Source organism: Alternaria ventricosa (genome assembly GCF_023758065.1).
Source record: "Alternaria ventricosa strain BMP 2768 chromosome Unknown scaffold_3, whole genome shotgun sequence".
Taxonomy (NCBI): Eukaryota; Fungi; Ascomycota; class Dothideomycetes; order Pleosporales; family Pleosporaceae; genus Alternaria; species Alternaria ventricosa.
The window spans coordinates 1,800,829-1,823,841 of NW_026055683.1; the positions used below are offsets into that span (position 1 = coordinate 1,800,829).

The window sequence follows — 23,013 nt, forward strand, 5'->3', positions numbered from 1 at the left end:
AGTCACACACAACATGGACGACCTTACGACCGAACTCACCGAGCGCTTCGAGCGCTACTGCGACACCAAGGATGACCAATTCCCCGCCGATGTCCTCGCTGAACTGCAGTCAATGTCACGGCTGTATTCCATCTCGCCCGAGGAGCTGGATTTCAAATGGCAGGCATACAACATGAAGATGGGCGGAGAAGAGAGCAAGATGGACGTCAAGACGGCACGAGACTTCAAAAAGACGATACAAGATGCATTGGAGCGCGAGAGCAGAGGGAAGGCCCAGCAGAGAAACGAAGTCAAGCGGGGCCAGCCAACACCACGAGCAAAGGGTGGGGACATGTATGATATGTATGTTTAAACAGTGGAAAGACATCTAGGACATTGTCATTGACTGGACGCAGACTAGAAGGACTCGTGCCGGGTACCCCACGTCAAAGCACAACGAACGGCGCCAATGGCAGTACAGTAAAGCGCAAAGCCAACTTCCAGACACCGGGAGGCAAGGCCACCAAGGCTCACGAGATGAGTTCGCCCGGAGGATTCATGACACCGAAGGCTGACGCCCCAGGTGGTCCGTATGTATACTGGGTGCACACCGCAGACATGCTCTAACGCCCACTCAGTGTCTTTGACTTCGCTTCCCGTACGAACGCAAACGACATCACCGAACAATTCATGCAAAGCGAAATTGCCATCCCGGAGCCGCCGTCAGAAGAACCGAAAGAACCTCGCATTAAACTCAAGGCGAATACGGACATGTCCAAGTTCTCATACCGCACCATGGCCATGAAGCTCTCTGAAGCGTCTGAAGTCTTGGATGATAGGATTGACGAATTCCGTGACCTACTCAGGGACACAACGGGTCTGGACGAAAGCGCCTTCGGCAACCCCAATTACCCGTCACCGAGCGAGATCATTGCAGTCGGAAGGATTGCAAGCGACACAAGCGAAGGCAAACTCAACACGGCATCACTTGTTCTTGAAGGCTCGCGAAGACACGGCTCAGGCCGACGTGTACCGCTGAACGTAGAAGGGCTATCGTCGTATGACTTCTTTCCTGGCCAGATTGTTGCGCTGCGAGGTACCAACGCTTCGGGTGACTCATTCGTAGTGTCGGAAGTCCTATCACTTCCACTGCTGAATCCGCCTGCTACAAGACCCGAAGAATTGGATGCCATCAACGCGAGATATCTCGACACGCCCGATTCCGATCCGGAGAATGTCCGACCTCTCACCATCATGATTGCGTCCGGACCTTACACGACCGACCAGAATCTCGACTTTGCCCCATTACACACCTTCCTTGACAATGCTGCTGAGGCATACGCGGACTCTATCATCCTAGTGGGCCCATTCCTCGACGCAGAACATCCTCAAATTCGGTCAGGAGACTTCGATGCTCCACCAAATGTAAGCCCAGATCAGGCTACCATGACTGATCTATTCAGACACCACGTCTCGAGCGCCATCCAAAGCTTCAACAAACGCGTACCAACATGTAATGTTCTTCTGGTCCCCAGCTTACGAGACGCGCATCACCACCATGCTGCATTTCCGCAGGATAAGTTCATCAAAAAAGAGCTTAGCCTGGGCGCTGCAGGAAAGATGGTCCAATGCGTGACCAACCCAATGACTGTCAGCATGAATGAAATGACTGTGGGCATGTCGTCGATCGATATCTTGGACATGCTACGTAGGGAAGAGCTGGCAGGCGGCAAGGCACGAAGTACGAATATTTATGAACGGTGTGCTCGAAACGTCCTCGAGCAGCGGAGCTTCTTGCCCATTTTCCCGCCAACTGGAAGAGAAAAGCAGCAATTCATGCCCGCGCCAATCGAGGAGAAGGTCATGAAGAATGGGGCAGGGAACAGTGAGCGGAAAGAGGGTGAAGAGTTGGAAGAGGAACCGTTACCCAGCCCTTTTCTTCCCTTGGGCACCATGCTCGATACGAGCTATCTCAAATTGGGCGAAATGCTGAATGTACGGCCTGACATACTCATAACTCCTAGCGTGCTTCAAGGCACAGTCAAGGTATGCTAAGATGGCTCGCCCATTAGAGAGCAATATGCTAACCCTGACCAGGTCGTGGAGTCTGTACTGGTCGTCAACCCTGGCACTTTAGCTAAACGGCGCGCGGCAGGAACATATGCCCGCGTCATAGTACAACCAGCTGTCGTCAGTGACGCAGAAAGGGAGAAAGGGGTTGCAGTCGCGCACAAGCTCTGGGAACGGACGCGTGTGGACATTGTAAAGATATGAACGTTGGATGTTTGTCATAGGTATACCCTGGAATTGAGCATCAGAGATGTGTCTGGCGTTCCCCCGTGGCAATGGGCATGGAACGATCACTGTCAGGTGCAGCTCAGCGTGTGGTGTTCGTGATGATCATGTCAGAGGCACTCGCGTACACTGGCTGTATACTAGGAGATAATTAAAGAAGACACTAAGCTGGTGCGCTGCAGTCAGTCTACGTCACACTTGGTACTTGATCTGATCGCGGAAGTTGGGATGGTAGGTGCATAGTCACCGTTGAGAAGTGCATGTTTGCCCTAGGCAGACGGCGAACACATGATGCCGCGTCACTTTTGCGACGCGACTAGTAGGTCGACAAACCGATGTTACTCCATGTCACTTCGTCGCGCCTCCTTTGCGCATGCACTCCTGAACTTGATTGGACCCGCACCTTAACCAAAGGTCACCATAGATTTTTTGCATTACACATTCACTGCGAGCATTTTGCCCGCGCCTGTATTAGGAAGGCACTAGCTACCCGCGCACGTCAGCAATATTTACCAGTGAGAGCAAGCGGACTTGTGATGGTCTTTTGCGACCTGCTCCGTCGGTTTCTTTGCTGTAGCAGCAAGCGCACAGATATTAAGGAGACGCACGAGCTTCCTCGTCGACCAGAGCAAAGTTCGCCTATCCCCAGCATCCCAAGTCACAGTCCTCAACACCACGCTGAATCGCCTCAACGTCCACGCGACTCCCTCGACGGTACTCAAGAAGACGACTCCGCATCCTCTATGCCGCCCAAGCGCAAAAACACAGACAACGCCGCCGCTATGGACCGTCCAGAAAAGAAGACCAAGGCTCCCAAGAAAGGAGCAAAGGCGGCCCCCGAAGGTAAGTCGACGGTTTCCTCCTTTCATTCATGATTATCAGTCATTGGTTTGGCGGCGATGCATGTCAAGCTCGAAAGATGCAAGGCTAGCTTGTCGCCGCGGCCTTAATTCCGGGGCTTGGGTGCACGAGCAAGGGTTGAGTCGACTCGGCGGGGTCGGCCCTACAATTGCTGCCTCGTCGGTGCGTCACAGCTCGCCCAAGTATCGCCAACTCTGTCTATTGTCCACCACGGTTCGGCGACCAAGACGCGCACCCAATCTGTGAATTCACTTTGCGCGATCCTTTGTCTCTCAACACTGCACCCATTCCCTATCACCAAATTCTGCGCACCGACTTGCGCCCTCCACCCCTCCACCCCGCCGCTTCCTCACATCGAGCTCGCAATCAATAGCTGGAGTTCGATACAAGGCGCTAATACAATATGCCTACAGTCTACACTGCTCAGCAGAAAGCTGCAATCCAGCAGTTTATCAGCTTTACTCAACTTGACAAGTCCACCGCGGTCAGGGCACTCAAAAGCCATGGCTGGGATGCACAGAACGCCGTGAACGCGTAAGTACAGCTTTTCCTTTGTTGTTCATATATACAGTACACATTTGTTGCATGCTTGTTATATCTACGCACGCATCGCGCCATCCTTTCCAGACGCAGCGACCGACCGACCGACCAACCACCCGACTGGCACCCGAACACAAGACGGACATACTTGCGGATACATATCTGGGAAGGGGCAACACGATACTTCTGGGAGCTATGATAGTACCATGTCACGGACAAGGAAGCACGAGGGATCAAGTCGTGCAAGAAGCTGCCAGTCACAGTGACAGATCGAGTTCAAAGCAGCTGCGGTCTGCGGGCACACGCACCTGCGACTTCCAAGAACACAACGCCATTGTAAAGCTCCTGCACTTGCAGTCCAACATGGTCTTACTTCGTCCCGTTCGAGGCGCTGGCACAATAGCACGCCTTCTCCTGCGGCATTTTCACACCCACAACAAAGCCCTCGACAAGCCTCCTCGGTGCAGTCGTCCAGACACACGCCACATTCGCTCGTCAGGTCAGATCAGTCGTGTGCTATCTCCGCAGTCCGTCATGTTCGGTTCCTCACAGGACAGGGCTAGGCAGCTAGCCGGGCGTAATCGACGAGAACGCATCAGTTCCATCAGCTCATGCTCTAGCTCTCGATCTATGAGCCTTTCAAGTCGAACTTCTCATCTGAGGGATATCCATCCCGCTCAAGTACACGCAGTCAGCACAATCAACACCGTCGACGACGAACGCCTCTCTTCTGGCAACACCGCTACTTCCTCCGATTCCACCGCGTCCAGTATCGAGACCTACACAGTCAAGGGAGCTTTCCAACCGCTTTCCGTACCACACCTGGTTGAGGGTCTCGACTGTTTACAAACGGAGCAACATCGAGTCCAAGCGGAACACCTAAGCCGGGTGCTACACAGCAGTCTCAGTCTTACCAACGTTACCAACGCACCCGAAAGTCGATTCGCACTAGCCCGTCATGTTCGATACGGCAGTCTGGGAACAGACTCGGTTATTCTACAGCATCCGCGCAGTATCACGGCCCCCCTTCCAACTACATCCTTGCCGCAGACTACACTTGAGGACTTACTGGAGCTCTTGCACACCACTACTGTGCCTCCACTCCGCACTTCCGTATCTGATCATCACCTAGGATCAGAACCGACTGTGTCGTTGCGCGGTGGTTCTGGCATCGACGTTGGCTCTGGGAGCCACAGCAACGACCACAGCGAGCATGACATCTCAGGAAGACGCAGCCCCCAAGTTTCAGGCACTCCGAAACAAGATGGGACCTGGACTATCAGAAGCCATTACTTGAAATGCATGGGTCCCATGGACTATGCTTCATATGTGCACTCCCACCAACAAGAGACTCGTCGGTACGAGTCTCTGGGGATATCCCAAATATGGCCGAGGATGCAACAGGCCTATTTGCATTTGCCCATAACCGTAGGCGTACACTACAACATCTTTCTCCAATCACTCCCACCTGGAGGTCGGAGTGATCTCGCCAAGTTCTTCGGCCTTGTCCCATTGATCCACCACAAAACGTTCTCGGATTACCTTTTCGACAAATGGAGGATGACGCGCCTGGAATTCTTTCATCGCTTGGGACCTGTTGGCAGGGCCAGATTCTGCAACGTCATCGTCGAAAGAATGAGTTTGGTGACAGGGGCTGAGGAATTGCCCGTGCTCAGTGATGCCACGTCGTTGCCCATCGACACAGTGCATATGTTCATGACTGCGGAAATGTCTGTGCAGCTCAATCCTCCCATAACACTGAAGAATTATCAGTATCGAGTGTACCTTTACGATGTGCCTAGATTCCAAGTCACTAACCACGAGCTTTTCGTATTTAATTGCCAACTGGCAACTCATTAAATACATTGACAAAGACTGACAAGTCGCGCAGTTACTACACCACCAGCAACAACAGCGGCAGTTCCCAAGCCACATCTGCGATGAAGACCAATCTCAACAAGCTGTTCGATCGGTACCAAGAGGCTGGTGCACCACACAAAGACATCGTCGGAGTAGAGGGCACGATGCGGTATTTCGATGATACTGGCGTCGATGCCGAGGGTCTCGATGCGTTGGCGGCTCTTGAAATCGTCCAGGCTCCTACGATGGGCGAGATGAGCCGCGATGGCTTCGTCAAGGGTTGGTTGGAGCGCCAGTAAGTGCCAACATTTTCCAGATTGTCTTCGAGGTCGTTTAGAAACTAACCCAAATGCAGCTGCGATACCATCGACAGGCAGAAGGCGTATCTTAAGAATCTCAAGAGCGAGCTCTCGGGCAACAAAGACGTCTTCACCCGGGTGTACAAGTACACATTCACCATCGCCAAGACTGCGGACCAGAGGGCTGTTCCACTCGAGATGGCGACAGTGTACTGGGAGTTGCTCTTCAGTTCGCCCTTGTCTGCTGTTCAGTGGTCAAGTCCTAACACTCCATGGCTTACTTGGTGGACTGAGTTCCTCAATACCTCGTGGAAGAAGAGCGTCAACAAGGACATGTGGAACGAGACACTCAAGTTCGCGCAACTCTCGCTGGAAGATGAGACTATGGGCTTCTGGAACGAGGAGTCTTCATGGCCATCTGTCATCGACGACTTTGTCGAGTTCGTCAAGAAGGAGAAGCGGGGTGACACCGGGGAGCAGCCGATGGACGAAGACTACTATTGATCTGGGTCAAGACGGTCTATGAAACTAGCGGGGAGTTATGGTAGAGGATATGCTTTGCTGCTATAGCAGCTGCCGGCGTTTTGCTCATCAGAAGGCGGGTTTACTTGATGCATGTTACGAGATTCACGGGAGCATTCCATACCATGGCCAGGTTTACAGCACTTTGAGCATCTTCTAGAAATAGTCTAGCTCAGCATGATACATCACCGTGCGCCATATAATTTGTTTCGTTTGTGCTGGGTGATTACACACTGGAACAAGTGACCGTCGACAGCAGCGCAGAGCAGGCGAAGAAACAAGATGCCGCTAAGTATAAGATGCGCGCAGGTCGTGCAGTCGAACCCAAACATATTTGCATTGCTGCCACGGACTGCATGACCATTGTTTGTCGCGTCCGTTGTTGTTCGGCGAGGAAGGTTGGTGGTGGTCGCTGCGCGCTTGGTGTGGCTAGGGCCGGCGTAAGCGAGGTGCCACTAGCGTGTCCACTGAGCTGCGGCGCCTTCGCAAAATCCATCAACGCCAACTTTTGACGACACCACATCGACAACTAACCACACAGCAGTCAAAGTGCGTATACCGAGGCGGACTGCTGTTACTGTACTGACGATATCCCAGATGGTCGCCGCTAAGAAGCATGTCCCGATCGTCAAGAAGCGTACGCCGAATCTGCCTCCATGACCTCGAAAACTCGCGACTGACGTATCCGTTTACAGACCGCAAGCGCTTCAACCGCCACCAGTCGGACCGCTTTATGTGTAAGAGACACCGGAGCTGGAAGTGAAGGAATTGGCATCTGACACTGGACAGGCGTCGACCCCTCATGGCGCAAGCCTAAGGGTATCGACAACCGCGTCCGCAGGCGGTTCAAGGGCCAGGCTGCTATGCCCAAGGTACGGACTACCAACCACCCAGACGGAGGAAGAATCTTGTCACCGAGAGGATACTGAGCGGACACGGAATGCTTGATGGACCAGGGCTGACGGAACGCCTCACAGATCGGATACGGCTCCAACAGGAAGACCCGCCACATGATGCCCAGCGGCCACAAGGCCTTCGTCGTCAACAACGGTATGCTACCTATCGAGTACGACACCACCCCAGGATTCCGCTAACGGATGCAGTCGCCGATGTTGACCTCCTCCTCATGCACAACCAGACCTTCGCCGCAGAGTACGTTCGCCAGCTTCTGTTCCACCATCCACCATACTAATGAATCCTTCAGGATCGCCCACGCTGTATCAGCACGAAAGCGCATCGAAATCATCGCCAGGGCGAAGCAGATCGGTGTCAAGGTTACTAACGGCAAGGCCCGCGTCAAGACCGAGTCGTAGATGGGTGTGGATTTTCACTTTGGGGCGGGGCATACAAGGCGTCTCTCTGATTAGTTACGATCTCAATGGGAAGGCTTTTCATCCTCTTCGGCTCACGGTACCCTTCGATACGGTATGGGGAGAGGCATGCACTTCAAAAAGCATTGCGACATGTTACTGCGGAATGACCAAAGATATCAAGGGACAGGAGCAGTAGGAATGCAATGAAAAAACGAGCCAAATCAGGATCTCCTAGATGACGTAGAATGTGATGCTTTTTGATCTTAGACTAACTGCAGAGCCACTTTGATGTCGCAACCTCAACTGCCGGCCGCGCAGAACAAACGCGTGTGTTGCGGTATCGTCCGTAGAGTGCTGCATGTAGTCTGCGCCAAGCATCGAATGCGCAGCAATCAGGCTGATCTTCTTCACATGCCACAGATCAGGTCATGGCTATCGAGATGACGACTAGAGTTTGCGGTAAAATATGCCGCGCCGGTTGCTGCTCAGTCTTGCGAGCTGTTCTTCTTGGAGTTAATGGTACTGCATCCATGATGTTGGAGTGGGTTACAATTTTCAGCTAGACTTTTATCGCAGAAGCCTTTGACCAGCGACGAGTGTACCTTGATGTCGATTTCGCATACATGTCATCGACAAGCAACATCGGACCTGCATGATAGCACTATGCATATTCCTGTTGGATGTAATACTACCGGTTATTTTGGTCAATTGCTTGAGCTGCCTAAGCATCAACATCGCTGACGGGCATGTTTCCGCATAGGCATCGCCTGCTCGGAAGATGCGCAGCCGCAAGCCATGTCCACTCCTCAACCTACTCACCGCCATCAGATTGATGAGTGAACGCGACGCACATTGATAAGGAGTCTGATAGTAAAGCCGTACGATACGAGTCACAAAGGGGCAGCGCAAGAGCCATGGTTGCTTCTTGGCGCCGTCGCACGTACGCTGGGTGCAGCCGCGTAGAAGCAAGTGAGGCGCCGCGTGGGCTCAAAGGAAAGCTGGTATTTGTCGCGTGGCAGCGGGCGTTGTAGGCAGGGTTTCGGCTGTCTATTTGCTTGTCTGGCATGGGTTGTGGAGATGGAATGTTTCACGAAGTTGGAGAATCGGCGCGAATGTTGCAAGTACGGGGAAGGCGATCTGAGGAAGGTTGAATTGCGCAGGCTGGCGCTTACTCTGCTTTGACGCACGCATCAGATTGTCGAAACATCCAAGCTGCTTAGAAGAATGCTCTTTGTTGCTCCAGGCGACCCGGGGCTCCGAGTCCGTTGTTTTGTCATGGTTCCTGGTGCTGGTGCTGGTTCCATCGGCGGCGGACATGTTGAGCGCCTCGCTACCGGCTGCGCTTACGGAAGTTCCGCGCACGATCTAGCAACGCCTGTCGGTCCACTCAGTCCCTTTCGCATCCGCACACCTCAACCCAGCATCACACCGCTCTGAAGCTGCCCTCAGTCTGTGCCTGCCCTTGCAATTTCACACTCCCAGGCGACTGCTGGACAATCGACCTTGCTGCGTCGCGTTATCTGGCATTATCTGTCCACGAGTGGCTGGCACCCCAGGTGATTGGCCCAGGGCGGCACTCTATCAACGCATGTGGGTTGCTGCGAGGGAGGCACGAATGCGGAGCCTGGCATGCCACCACGACAATCAGCGGATCCGTGGGCGCGCGACAGGAAAGAACCGGGAACGTGTACCGCTGAGAATAGCTGATTGAGGCAGTGTGTCATGACGAATTTCTGATGAGGCCCGTTTTACTGAGGGTCCGATACGCTCGGGGGCGGCGTGCGAGGACGCGGTGCTCACGTTGGCATTGGCCTTGGATGTCTGACTATTGCTCCCCGGTACATGGTCCACACTTGTACCCACGGTAGGTCGAAGCGCATCCCAATTTCCTTCCGTCAGCCTGGGAAAGATTTTCAGACCCAGCACTAAATTAGCTCCCGTCTTTTAAATATTTCGACACCCCAGCGTCTTTGTTTCGAGATTCCTCCTTTCACGCGCACTCAGTGAACCACGCTCGTCGAAGGCTTGCCTCGCTCCTCATAGCGACACAGTCGTGCACTTGCACGCAGTGACCGGCGGTCTTCGGCTAGTCACATTCACAACACACTCCTGAAGTACCGGATTTCTATACTACCAACTCGCCTCTGTTCAAGCGGAACATCGCAGCATCCAACATTGCCACTGACGATCACGACCACGTGCTTTACCGACGGCAGACTTTGCTTCAAGAACTTTCCGGAGTACTTGCCACCCCCGGAATCTCAGACCCACCACGACTGCCGACTGTCCCCGGAGGACATCACCGACAGTGACCGGAGGAGTTTTATCAAACGTTGTTCGAAAACCATCGACATGGCGCCCAACCTCTTCATAGCTACTCAAAAGGCCTTCGCGCCCCACAAGTGGTTCAAGTCGAACAAGGCAGAGCAGTCATCGAAGGTCGTTGAAGAGTGGACCAGCCCAGTACCCGGCCAGTACGAGAGTATCCCCGGACGAGGCTGGTTCCTGATCGCAACTCTCAAGGACGATTCCAAGCCAGAAGGCCATCCCAGTTCATACATCAAGTCATCAACTGGCAGAGTGTACATTCCCCTGGACCGTCCTGTTCCTCTGAAATACTCCCATGCTATCGGTCGTTATTTCTTGGAACCCGAGTTCAACAAGCGCAAGAAGACTGTCATGATCAAGAACGACAAAGGCAAAGAAGTACAAGCAGGCTTCTTCCGGGTCGACGACGTGGCTTGGGTCAAGTGCTGGGACGAACACGACACCTTCATTCCTGGGAACGCAAATGGCGCTGCGGGTTATCAACGTTGGGTCTTCGATCAGCAAACACAGCAGTTCCGTCACATGATCAAGCGCGACGATCCCAACTACGTTCGGTCCCGAAAGAACTCTCCTGCCCGCGATGCCGACAACCGCAGCCAAGAGTCAGTGAGCACTGAGTATCGCACTAGCCGTCCTGGTAGCACCAAGAACGGCTTCAGCGTTGCTAGCACAAGGGCCAACAGCTTCCGCTACCAACCTCCGACTCCTACTTCAAACCCGACTAGCCAACGCCCTTCCAGACAGAGCAGTCCCAAACGTAGCGACAGCATACCTCTTGAAGAAGCCAAAATCGCCCTCCGACGCTTGGCTCGCGAGCACGAAGAGGCAGCAGCTGCCTTGGCTCGATCTCGCATGAAGCGCACCGACTCCAAGGATCGCGTGGAGCAGATTGAGCGCGGTCGTGTTTCCGAACGGGTCGGTAACTAAAAGTGTTTTACATTGGGCGTTCGGCAAAGCGATCTGATGGCGCCCGGCTATCCTGCGACATGGAGCTTGGCATTCAACACGTGGTAGTACCGACTTCATGGTGCTACGATTCCCCTTTACAGCCTTGTAATCTTTCTAGAGTCATGATTTCCTTTTCACGGCCTGAGGTTCAACGAGTTCAGTTCATTAGCGATTATCGGTCCTTGTGCGGCTGAATGCCAGGTGGAGTTCAGTTTAGGTTTCCTTTTAGACTTTTGGCGCTTCACTTCTTCTTCTGTACGGCGCATTACTACAAGGGCATCATGCACGGTATACCCAGATATGGTTTAAGCCCTTCGCGGCTCTGTTGTCAAGCTTCATAGACATTGTTTTGTAGGTACAACGTGGCGAATGTATTCTTTTCTCATGCGTTCGCAATGCTGTTTGCGCTTTTCATCCACGTCGTTTGACATTCGCAGCTGTTGTATACCCCCTTGTTAGCTGTTGGGTCCTACGTGTAGAACGGTATGATAATCTTCGGCCGTGCTGTGTGCTGAGCGCATTCACCTCCGCCTCTTCTTTTAGTATACGAGCATCAAATTCAGCTTTTCTGTCACGGCGACGACGCTTCAATACTGCGAGTCGCTTCACGCATACCGCGCAACTTCACGCAGAATTCCTTCCTTGAAGCAAGTGTCGCGTCTACGGCTCTTTTCCTTTACATAAAGTACGCTGTTTTCGCAATCTGTCCTTGTACCCTTCTATTGTCACAGTATCGATTTTGATCTCTTGACAACTACCATATCAGCATTCCCGCTTATCACCATCTGCTACATCCCGGCCCTTGCGCAACCAAGCAAGCCTCCTACATTTCTCTGAGAATCAAGATACGAATACTGCTGAAAGTCTTCTGTACGAAGATGCCGCGATCATCGAGAGCAGCAGGTGCGGACCATCACCGCCGAGTCCGTTCCACTCACAGCTACGACGACCGCGAAGATCATGCAGCCACAAGTCACCGCGTGCAGTCTATTCCTCATCCACATATTGTCGAAACGGAAATCAGAAACCTAAGCCACGATCTTGCCCTCGCTTTTTCCCAGATAAAGGTGCTCGAAGGAGAGCTCGGCTTGGCTGATCAAGAGATCAGGTTGTTGAGAGAGGATAACGCGATGTTGCAAGATAATAACGCGACGCTGAAGGACTGTCTGGACGGCCGAGACGACGCCGAGCGCGAGGTGATAACGGAAATGGAAAGCCGTCTTGAACACCTACATGAGGAGTTACATGACCTAGATGCCATTCTCCAAGCAGTATTGGATGCTGTGGGCGTGACGGACAGCAATGAACCGTCTGGGGTCTACTTTGAGGGGGACTGGGAAGACATGGCGAGGTTATGGCGGGAAGGTCATAATGGACGGAATGCAAAACATGCAAGGAACAATCTGGCACCTGTTGGTCAGCAACGAGCTGATATCAGACTTCCGCACGAGTCAATGACTGAGACGAACGCTTCTGGCCCGTCACGCCACTTCGAGCGCAGCAACGCGCCTAGCCCGGAAGAAAGACCTTCACAGCAAACTTCCCCAGATATGTTGCGACAGATCGAATCGGAAATGACTATACTTCAACTCCAGGATCGTATGGAAAGAACGGAGGCTGGAATGAGAGCCTTGACAAGCCGATGCGATGCGCAAGATCAATGGCACGACCTACTAGTTGAGATGTTGCATAGACAGGAGATGATCTTGGCGGATATACTCAGTACTATCTACGAGGCGCAAGAGGAGTATGACGATGACGATGACGAGTCATACTGTATGTGCGGTGAGCATGGAGATGAGCTTGATGGTGAAGATATGAGTGCGATATTAAGAGGTGGAATGGGTGGGAGAGACGAAGACGAAGAGTTTGTGTATGATTATGGTGGGTACACGAACTGGGACCAGATGGACGCGACTTCGCAACAGGAGAGTGGGAATGGAAGTCACGGTAGCGATGACGACGAAGAGGTCATCCGACAATTGCGACAGCGGGTTGAAAGCTTGAACGATCAGGTTCGTAAGCTTACAGAGACGGCGCACCAGGACAGTGTTTCTCGATCGGGAGGCGGCCAAGAGGAGAAAGAGGATGAACCGAGTCTACGTGGTGGAAGTGGGGAAAAGGAGGTTGATCACGATGGCAATCGCGAGCATATCGATACCAGCAGCGTCCCTACTCTCACCCCAGCCTCACCACACTTGCTTTGTCAACGAGCCGCAACTCGAGTCGGCAATTCGACCATCGACTATATCCTCGTATATCTACCTCCAGGTTTCGTCATTCCCGGAACCAACAAGCCAGAGCTTGTTTTCCACAGCGCCGCGACAATCTACTATTTCCCAACAGGAGCAACAGAAGACTTTGTAAAGCGAGAAGCCTGGAAGCAAAAGGCTTGTGGAAATGGGCACTGGCAAGAAGTCGCGATCCACAAAATACAGTCAAAGCAGGTGTTCAAGAGCGCGATCGCAAGCTGGTGGGAGACCATGGGACTAAGCTGGAATGTCCTGACCGGTGGGGTCTGGAACTTTGACGGCGATGAAGGTGATATGTACATGGTCAACGACAATAATCTCTTTCTTACGAATCGCACAAGAGACGTAGCCGGTGCACAACTCCGCGGCGGAAGTGACTACGAGACGGACCCGTCGTTCCAGAACGAGAGTGCAGCGAATGAATCTAGCAGCATGTTTGAGCAGCTCATGCAAGAGGCCGCGACATTGTGTGTGGGCCCTCCAACCTCTCAACGTGGAGATTTTTGGATGACTCTGGCCAATGTACTACAAACACGCAACTACTTTCTCGAACGCGAACTCGAGAACTTCAAGGAGCTAAATCACAGTCTCATGCAGGATCTACATTGGCAGATGGATGTACAAGTGGAGATGGAGGAGCGGCTTGACACAGCCCTAGCAGAAAAGGACGCAATCGCTGAAGAACTGGAGGTTCTCAAGACCCGCTTGATGATTTTATTCGAGAGTACTACATCTCGTACGTTATGCACAGATGAAAAGGAAGACGCCGTTTCGACTGACCAAATCCCCGTGGAGTCGCCATGCCTGGGAACGATGCGAGGCGGTAACGAAGATCCATCATCACCGGCGACATCTACGAAGGACACGACTCTACAAGCATTCTCCTCCGACCCTTCCCATGCGTGTGCCGCTGTCAAAGCGAAGTCTTTCGAGTTCTATCCAAGACAATCCATCATCGTCTTTGCTGGTGCCTCTCCGCACCTATACCAGTTTCCTCACAGGTCGACATTGCCAGAAATCTGTCGCATCCTCGAGATTGATGACGGAGAGGAACCGCTCTCCAATGATCCGTATATCGCGCGCGTCTTGGAGATCATGAAGATCCGCGAAGAGATGGGCATAGAGTTACCTGAGAACATCAGCGATGAGCGTGTCACTATCAGCATATGCGATGTTCCAAGTGACTGTCACTTGGATCGCGAAACAAAGATAGCTACATGGGAGGTGCATGAAGGAGATGTGGACGTTCTCGGGAAGCTACTAACAAAGCTGGAGATCGATCTAAACGCATCGAAGTCGTCTACCAGTACCTCGGTCAGAACCGCATCGAGCGAAGAAGAGCACGACTACTATCAAGATGTTGGCGATTTGGTCAATTCGCTCAACGACGCACTCAAAGACGAGGTTGAAACCAGCTCGCCGAAGTTCTGTACGTGTCGGATAAATCCCGTAGATGACAGTGAGAGTTTCCCTGAGATGGAAGAGGCAAAGCAACAATGTTTGTTACCCGTTCGTGGCGGTGGCAGTGATCCCGGTCACTGGAACCATGATGCACACGGCAACCGAGAGTTCCCGCTACAGTCTCCCAAGTTGCCTGCTGCACCAGGTGTCCCACCTATAACGCCGAAATCCTACGGTACGTTGGCACCAAATACTTCTAACTTACTTCCAAACGAGGCGATCATTCCGGCAAAAAGTCCCTTGAGCATGCGACTGGGCCGCCTCATGTTCCCTGCCAAGTTCGTTCATCGGCACGAGGATAGCATCAGCCACTTTGACTGGCAACATACTAAGCGACTGAATCCTCAGTTCAAAGACAAGCGCTCCAGAAGTTACAAGTATACAAGAGGTACTCAATGCGAAGTTTGGGCTATGCAGCTGGACGAACATCGAGAGCACTGCGACTATTGTCAAGTAATGTTCATTGAGGAAGACTACGCTAGAGTTAATGCTATATCTACGTATAAAAACGACGCTTCGAGGCCGCCAATAGGAGCTAGGAGATCTTCGGAGAACACCATCTGGCCTGGAATCCGCAACGAAACAACCCTCCGCACTGATGACCACCCAGACTCCGGCCTGAGGGGCGGTGCTGGTCATGAAAGAGATCTGAGGCATGGAGGGGAGGAAAGTGAAGACTGGCGATCCGAGTGGGATGATCTGGCTAGCCAAACTCAATCCTCAGGCTATCAGCCTCGCACGTTCCGCAACTCCAGCACGCTTTCCACAAAGACAATGACTTCACCTCCTTCGCCCGTTGACCGCAACCTCCGCAAAGATCGCTGGCCTCAGTCATGGGATGTTTGTACCGCCGAAGAGTTCCTAAGAACAGAGCCCTGGATTTCAGATTCCGAACACATGAAGGCAGATCGCCGCGAATTTCGTGCAGGTGAGTCCCCTAAACCACCATACAATACTCGGCACAAGAGCCCTGATAGCCTGACGCCATCAAAGACTAGTAATCCCTTTCTTTTGGAGCTACGAAGGTCACGGCAGGAGTCAGTCCTTGAGAGACCACTTACGAACTGCGACACCTTGTCTATTAAAGATAGCGACAGTATTTTGGAACTCAAGGCTGACGCTTGGCTGGATAACCCGAGGCCGGCACCCCCAAGCCCCTTCCAACGCAATTCCGCAGCGCCACGGCAAGTCTCCCCGGGCTCACGTCAAGCAACCTCCAACGGCACATGCGTATCCACATCTACAACGCCGTCCAATTCGGTACCTAGAGAGCTGTCATTCAGAAGTGATCGCCGCGAGTTCTTCCCAGCCAGCAAATATCACACCTCATCAGATAATGCCTCCAGTGTGACGATGCGAACAAGGCGCAAAGACGTGCCTTTGTCTGAGGTCTTGAGTGATGAAGCCTACGAGGAACACGTTAGATCGAGACCCATGGGGAAGACCAACCCAGAATTACCAAGACCAAAGCTGGGTGTGAGGCTGTGCAAGAAGTGTGCAGAACTCTTGAATTTGCTCGCTGAGTATATTGCAAAGTTGAGTCAGCGACTGACGGCCAGGGCGTCAAAAATACCAACGAACACACCTAAAGTTCCTCGTCACAAAACTTTAGGTCCGAGCGCGAAGCCCAAAAGGAAGCCAAAGAAGAGTACTTCAAAACTAGCCATTCGAACGCCAGCAGCGCCAGCGCCGTCAAGAACGGGCTGGGAAGCCTGGTACATGAACCGCCGGCTTCCTTACCCACCATTCGACAAATCACTTCCGGTCACACCTCGCGCATCAACGTCAACTCTCACCAAGGCCTTTGAACCCAAAGGGAAGTTTCCAGCAACGCCTCGAGCCTCTTTTTCACGCATCGACTGCGCGCGCATCATCGCTCAAGCACAGGACAGTGCACATGCAAACTTTGTGAGCCAAGGAACGGACCAATGGCATGTGCCAACCGTTGCCGGGCCATCAGATCTGGTGAAGGAAGCGCTCATGTGGTTGGATTATGAAGATAAGTCGGGGAAGATAGGAAAGACAGTTTTTGATGGAAACATGGCAGACGAAACTGAGTACGATTATTCCCGTAACGCCAAGCTGGCGGTAGTGTAGAGGTGGGAAGTTTGATTGAATGGTAGTCTTTGCTAGTCTACAGACTCACAGCTCTCTGTCCCGAATAGTTCTATACTGTTGATACTTCATGTTTGCCTCGTGCTCTTTGGTCATATTCTGCATGAAGCCCTGGGCAAACTCCGTTTTGACCGCCCATGAGGCTGTTATGCGTAAGAATTGCAAGGCGAAGACCGTCCAGACTAGCTGGATACCTTCGATAAAGATTATCTGCTTGTAGGCTGGAACGAGGATGAAGGCGAGTAGGCGAACAAGCGGAGTGACGGAGAAAAATGTACCCAGGAAGTTGAAGATAAGGTGCTAGTCGGCATGTTAGTGAGATGCCATGCCGAAAAATGAAGATAAGAACTTACTTCGCCCAGGTCCTTGAAGATCAACATTGGTGACTTCATCTTGAGAAGCTGCCGAAGCATATGCTCCACGGTGAATATAGACAGCATGCCAACTGTCATATCGAGCACCCATTTGACGAAAGTATTGCGCCAGTTCAACGACGCTCGATGCACTCTGCCCTGTGCGATCCATTTCTTCACCACCTCTTCCTCTCTATCTTCGTTCTCTTCGACTTGCTCCTTTTGCTGTACTGGAGCGTCTCGGTATCTCGGTCGAGCGGGCAAGATCCTTTCAAGGCCAATGAGCCACCAGTACTGCAGTATAGCGAGCGCTAGTGAAATGATCACTTCTCTTGGCAACGTTCGCCGATAGAAAGATTCCGGTATCTCACTATCTGCAGTTCCATTGATGCCATTGGTTCCATTGAGTCCATTTCTAGTTTCGTTGCCATGCTGGAGGGCAAAGGAGAGCGAGGCACCGTCGGAGGTGTTGACCGTGTGTTTGGCATCGATTGCTAGTTGGCCAGTTTGGTCTGTTAAACCAGGAATGGTAGCATTGGGCATTGTCCCATTGGTGAGAAGGTTGAGAAGTGTCTTGAATGTTTCATCCTGCGTTACTTCGTCGAATATGTTTTCTTCGGCATAATGGAAGTAGAGCAGCGAGACGGTGCAGATGGCGGTTGCCTGGAGGACGGCGTTGCGCATCACTGGCGAGAAGAGCATGGTTGATATTGTCGGTAGAGGTATGCGATGGATGACGGAAGAGAAATATGAGATGGACGCAATCTTAAGGCGGGTTGCCATATGAATACTGCGCCGCGTTAGGCAGCCACTCGTGTCTGCCTTGCAGTGCTATCACATTGGACGCCTGATACGCGATGCGGTCCGAATATGATGCAACGGCATCAGTTATCCGCCATCTTGATGTCGTTGTCAAGAAGGCTATGCAAGGACATCCGCCTATTGCATCGCATCAGTCGATGATGCTACCGGGTCTCGGAACGTCTCAGACACTATCCTCTTTTCGGAACGCGCTGATCTCGGCACGTGCCAGGGGTCCTTCCCGACACCCGGTGTTGCTTCAGAACGACGTCAAAGGCCAGTTTGGAAGTGAGGCTTTGGTTCTATCTTCTGCATTTTACCGTAGGATCTCGTCTAGTAGGAAGTCGGAAAGATGTGAATACCTATAGCGGGCCTGCACTCTTGCGTCAGACGCAACCTTGGAACTCAGCTGAATATGTCATCTAGCGAGAGCGATCAGTAATCTGTGCTCAACATTTAGGTAAGGAAGATCTTTTGCTTCAAGACATTGCGATCAAGGTATCACAAGGCGCGCGTTAGGAGTTACAAGATACGCGTAATCTTTCGGCGCACAACGTACAAGGAAGCCCAGATGAGAGCCTATAACCGGCGAAGCCAGTTGTTAAAACCGTTGGATATCTGCGGATGAATAATGCGGTGGTCAAGTCAAGAGATACATCGTAGAATGTTGAATGAAAGCTTGTACCAGAATCGGCTAGATGGCCAGTTTCTCACGGCACCTAATTCACCACACTTTGCCACCAACCTCGAGGCAGCAGTATCGTGCCTACTATTTCTCATGCGCACATGTGCTCAGATCCGTTCCTTCGCGACTTTTCACTACTATACAGTCCGGCGACTTCGTTGACCTTTGATCGGCAAGTTCTTAACGAACGCTTTCTACGTTCACCTGCACTCGTCACCTTGAAGTCACAAAAGTCTCCGTTAATCCCCCTTCCTCATTACCATCAACACACTCGAAGAACTTCAACTCAACCTAGACGCAAAATTCAGTATGATTCGCTTATTTCTCTACGCAGCCACCCCCTCCGGACTCAGAATGAGTTGGTTACGGCACGCAAGCCTCGCACTCTTTCCAGAAGAATTCCGCGCCGATCTCGATGAACTCCACAGATACTTTCCTAGCCTGGCTATGGTGGTACCAGGAGTATTGTCCCAAGTATCGGCAAAAAACGTCGGCTGGTTCTTCGCGACACTAGAGAGGACTGCCATCATGCTGACGACTTTTCTAACACAGCATCCGACTCCGGAGCAGATCCAGCGTTACTGCAAAGACCTGCAGAACTACATGGAACTGGAATGTCGTGAATGTCCCGCACTCCGCGAGTTAGATCTTAGAGAACTCGCCACCTTCTGCGAAGCAAAGCTAGAAGCTTGCCGCCTTTACGGCCCTTGGGCTTCCAGGGAGGAATCCAGCTTGCCTCCGCTAACTAATCGTGAGGCCTTCTGGATTGTTCATGCTTTCCTCGAGCCCGTGACAATACAGGTGTTAGGTGCTATGGCCCAAGCGCACATACCTACGTGCCGCTCGAACATGAGCTTCCGCGAGTTCGTCCAAGCAAGTTGGGGTTACAAGAATGGGATGTTGCACAGCACTACAGATCTTCCCTGGACATATCTAGGAGATTATGACGATGATGTCGACCCTGACATGGATGACGATCTTCAACCGACTGGCGAGCGTATTCTGATTGAGGATTTCTGCGTACCAGTGCGGATCGTTCCTGAAGGTGTCGCATGCGCAGTATGTATGGTCGACGTCGACGAAGACAACAAGAACGAAGAACGACCTGTGATCACCAAGTGTGCTCACTACTTCCATCAAGTCTGTCTAGACAGCTGGGTCAATGAGTCAGCTATGAACGGTGCGAACGCATGCCCACAATGCCGTGCAGAGATGTGTCAAGCTCGCGCACGTGAACCTGTTTCACGGCTCGAGAGCGAGGCGCAGGAGGCCGAGGATGACGACTTCATCGACTCTATGCAAGAGGAGACATTGTACGCCGAGGGTAAAATCGATCGCGAAAGCGGGTTGTTTTCGCGTCTGCGCAGCCGATTCCGCCGGAATTGAGGAAGCCTGTCATCTATAGGGGCAAACACGTCGGCAATAACGGCTTAGTGATATCTGGTCAATTCCTGCCCGGGCTCCCGGCCTCTTCGATAGCGCCGTATCATGCAGATGGGGTGACGGAGTGAACCTTGGAATGCAATGGCCTTGATAACGGCCTTGGAATGTGGCAGTAGGGCTAGAATAGAAACGCTAGATGTATAACATAGTACCATTCATCTTGGCAGATGGTCTGTTCAATAGTGTAATGGATTTCTTACGCGCATTTGACTGTTGGGAGATGTACAGACGAGTGATCGCGCTCGCATTAAAGGATGAGGATTGCTGGCTCGTGATGTGAATGTAGCAGCCGTGTCGTGCCCCTCACAGAAGGCATGCGCGGAGGTTATTGAGTTTTCGAAATGTGATAAAGATAGTTAGGGCGTTTAATTGCTGGGAGGCATCAACAACGATGATGATGACCTCAGGTACCGAGCTGCTCGAACAGTCGGCGCCACTAGCCCCTTCGGGACTAGTACCCCACCATCGTGCCGGCAATTTTGAACTGCTCGAACTTCTGGCGCACCGCGCGACACTCACTCATTCTCCAACCCCTCCGAATCAGACGCAGGATATCCATTTCTTTGCGCTCCCACCCCCATACCGCAAAAATGTCCACCACCGTACGTACAACCGCTTTGCTGTCCAGCGCAAGGGAGCACCCCATGCGCACAAGAACAGTAGGCTAAGTACTCAAGTTACAGAAGCGCTCCGCTGCCGCCAAGAAGGGCCAAAAGGTCACCAAGAAGTTCATCATCAACTGCTCGCAGCCCGTCAACGACAAGATCTTCGATATCCAGGCTTTCGAGAAGTTCCTGCACGACCGCATCAAGGTCGAGGGCCGCACAGGTAACCTTGGTGATACCATCCAGATCAGCCAGCAGGGCGATGGCAAGATCGAGGTCATTGCGCACCAGGAGTTCTCCGGCCGCTACCTGAAGTACCTGTACGTTTAGCAACTGGCGCTCCAGATGGGAAGAATGTTGGCTAATAGCTTGACAGCACCAAGAAGTTCCTCAAGAAGCAGCAGCTCCGTGACTGGCTCCGCGTCGTTTCCACCTCCAAGGGCGTTTACGAGCTCCGCTTCTTCAACGTCGTCAACGACGAGGCCGATGAGGACGACGAGTAGATCTACGATACCACTTAAAAGATACCAACATGGCTTGCATAGTATGGAGTCTAGGGTTCGGACAATAGGATGGGTGAAGGTCTACATGGCACGTAGCACGATCTAATGAATTGATGCACCTGCCACCTCAATTGCATGCTCATGCGTGATTTACTCTCTACTTTGAAAGTCCTGGTTTCAGCGCGATGTCCGAAACACTCAATTCTACGCTAATGGAGTTTTCTGAGTCTGACGGTGGGGCATGTATGGCGTGAGTCTGTTTACAGGAGTAGGGATCCCTGAGAAAAGTTTGCGATGTCACACGCGAGAACACGTTTAGCTCGAATCGAATGGCATACCCACTTACTCCACACGATGCTAGGGAGAAGGGTGCAATATCTTCCGCGCAAGCGCAGACTGTGGACCATGCGTCGTGCCTACCCAGTCACGATCCTGAACACAGCTGCGAAAGAAACTCAGGCACAGCGCATCGTCTCTAATAGTACGAATGGCGGCGGAATCAAAAGCTGAATCCATGTAGAATGGTTCAAGTCGTCTGAAGATACGCAACGAAACGTCGAATCCACCATGTCTTCAGTCAAGGCTATTCCAGGTAGGAAGTGATGATGCAGATTTGCGCCGCTCTGGTGTTTTATGGGGGTGGAAATCTTGTTACATGTACTAGAAAAAGTTGATGCATCCTGTTCACGGTAGATCGACGTACGTGGGACATCTGGGTACTGTTCCCATGCGGGTACTAGCGATGCGTTGGTGCGGGTACACTCGTTGCGAGAAAACTATTTCTCGCCAAACGCGATCCACTTGGTATAAGACGTGTTCAGACGTGTCCTGGTGACGCGCTTGCGTGTATTACATGTCCAGCTGTCAGTGGCATGCGCAGAGATTTCTGAGTATGCCCGGAGGTAGTGCTATAGGATCAAATACGAGCGGTTCTCGGACTGGATGGATTTGAGATGTTCCGGGTTTTACTCCGCATTCCGATCCGGGGTTGCTCGGCGTTCAGTACAGAAAGCGAGACCGACGAAGCTAGAAGCCATGATGCTTATTTTGGTTCGTGACAATAACAGCCTGAATGAGACGGAAAAGACCCCGATGCAAAAAACGCCACAGCGGGAGCGCCGTGCAAGACTGGGTTGAAGATCAAGAGAGGTATACCGAATCGGCCCGTCGTAGATCGAAGCTTTGCGGATGAGGCTACAAAGAGCCGCAATGCAGGGCGCTGCTCTAGAGGTCTAGACACCGCGAGTTGTGTCTGCATTCAGCGACCACAGAAGCGGTGAAATGGTGTTCGTACTGCCAGTGTGGTCCCACCATGACACGTTCACGGGCCATTGGATGGCGTCAGTTTCAGGTCAAATTTCGCCATGATGACTCTAACCCTGAAGCTACGCGTGGCATGCTGAGTTGCACATGTCAACGGGAATGAGATCCTTGAACGAACCATGGGTGCGCCACATGGACTCAGTGTATGGTTCAGGTAGCCAGAGACATGCAGAGAATGCAATTGTTTTACCGAATCGGGCGCTTCAGTCTTGGCAGATCGCGGACGCCATGCAAGCGTCGCCGTTGTTAAGCGAAGTATCGTGAGATTTCTAGGTGGTGTTTGGAGGTTTCGTCTGCCCTGATCCACATGTACTCGTCGGGCATTTCCGACGCGAAAGTGGCTGCGTGATCGGAACCGGTGCGGTTTCCATCGAGTAATGTAGACCAGTCTGGTCCCTCAACAAGTGGATGCTTTGACACGACGCATCGTAGGTAACAGCCAATATCGGGCCGGAACGCCAAAGTGTGCAAAGAAGCTGCAAAGGATCTGGGACAGGTGGAGTACCCAGTCAGCGTTTCTTCTCGCT

At 52.3% G+C, this 23,013-nt stretch overlaps 9 protein-coding genes across 9 annotated transcripts; 8 read left to right on the forward strand and 1 right to left on the reverse strand.

The window, feature by feature from the left end:
• Positions 1-13: 13 nt before the first annotated feature.
• J4E93_002549 (uncharacterized protein) lies at positions 14-2,253 on the forward strand (the record flags this gene model as incomplete). The annotated part of the gene is made up of 4 exons (XM_049340492.1): positions 14-342; positions 396-569; positions 618-2,025; positions 2,077-2,253. The coding sequence occupies 4 exons, from the start codon at positions 14-16 to the stop codon at positions 2,251-2,253; spliced, it is 2,088 nt and encodes a 695-aa protein (XP_049202814.1).
• A 764-nt stretch (positions 2,254-3,017) lies between these two features.
• Positions 3,018-3,673, forward strand: J4E93_002550 (uncharacterized protein; the record flags this gene model as incomplete). The annotated part of the gene is made up of 2 exons (XM_049340493.1): positions 3,018-3,117; positions 3,549-3,673. The coding sequence occupies 2 exons, from the start codon at positions 3,018-3,020 to the stop codon at positions 3,671-3,673; spliced, it is 225 nt and encodes a 74-aa protein (XP_049202815.1).
• A 1,942-nt stretch (positions 3,674-5,615) lies between these two features.
• On the forward strand, positions 5,616-6,338 carry J4E93_002551 (uncharacterized protein; the record flags this gene model as incomplete). The annotated part of the gene is made up of 2 exons (XM_049340494.1): positions 5,616-5,830; positions 5,891-6,338. The coding sequence occupies 2 exons, from the start codon at positions 5,616-5,618 to the stop codon at positions 6,336-6,338; spliced, it is 663 nt and encodes a 220-aa protein (XP_049202816.1).
• Positions 6,339-6,953: 615 nt separating this feature from the next.
• On the forward strand, positions 6,954-7,669 carry CRP63 (60S ribosomal protein L32; the record flags this gene model as incomplete). Its single annotated transcript, XM_049340495.1, has 6 exons — positions 6,954-6,993; positions 7,052-7,093; positions 7,146-7,228; positions 7,334-7,406; positions 7,460-7,508; positions 7,561-7,669. 6 exons carry the CDS (start codon positions 6,954-6,956, stop codon positions 7,667-7,669), a joined length of 396 nt encoding a protein of 131 aa, XP_049202817.1.
• A 2,352-nt stretch (positions 7,670-10,021) lies between these two features.
• J4E93_002553 (uncharacterized protein) lies at positions 10,022-10,924 on the forward strand (the record flags this gene model as incomplete). Its single annotated transcript, XM_049340496.1, has 1 exon — positions 10,022-10,924. One exon carries the CDS (start codon positions 10,022-10,024, stop codon positions 10,922-10,924), a length of 903 nt encoding a protein of 300 aa, XP_049202818.1.
• A 1,364-nt stretch (positions 10,925-12,288) lies between these two features.
• J4E93_002554 (uncharacterized protein) lies at positions 12,289-16,755 on the forward strand (the record flags this gene model as incomplete). Its single annotated transcript, XM_049340497.1, has 2 exons — positions 12,289-12,296; positions 12,342-16,755. The coding sequence occupies 2 exons, from the start codon at positions 12,289-12,291 to the stop codon at positions 16,753-16,755; spliced, it is 4,422 nt and encodes a 1,473-aa protein (XP_049202819.1).
• A 45-nt stretch (positions 16,756-16,800) lies between these two features.
• On the reverse strand, positions 16,801-17,828 carry J4E93_002555 (uncharacterized protein; the record flags this gene model as incomplete). The annotated part of the gene is made up of 2 exons (XM_049340498.1): positions 16,801-17,073; positions 17,127-17,828. 2 exons carry the CDS (start codon positions 17,826-17,828, stop codon positions 16,801-16,803), a joined length of 975 nt encoding a protein of 324 aa, XP_049202820.1.
• A 1,312-nt stretch (positions 17,829-19,140) lies between these two features.
• Positions 19,141-19,998, forward strand: J4E93_002556 (uncharacterized protein; the record flags this gene model as incomplete). The annotated part of the gene is made up of 1 exon (XM_049340499.1): positions 19,141-19,998. The coding sequence occupies one exon, from the start codon at positions 19,141-19,143 to the stop codon at positions 19,996-19,998; it is 858 nt and encodes a 285-aa protein (XP_049202821.1).
• A 647-nt stretch (positions 19,999-20,645) lies between these two features.
• Positions 20,646-21,163, forward strand: RPL22 (60S ribosomal protein L22; the record flags this gene model as incomplete). Its single annotated transcript, XM_049340500.1, has 3 exons — positions 20,646-20,657; positions 20,733-20,980; positions 21,037-21,163. 3 exons carry the CDS (start codon positions 20,646-20,648, stop codon positions 21,161-21,163), a joined length of 387 nt encoding a protein of 128 aa, XP_049202822.1.
• Positions 21,164-23,013: the final 1,850 nt, after the last annotated feature.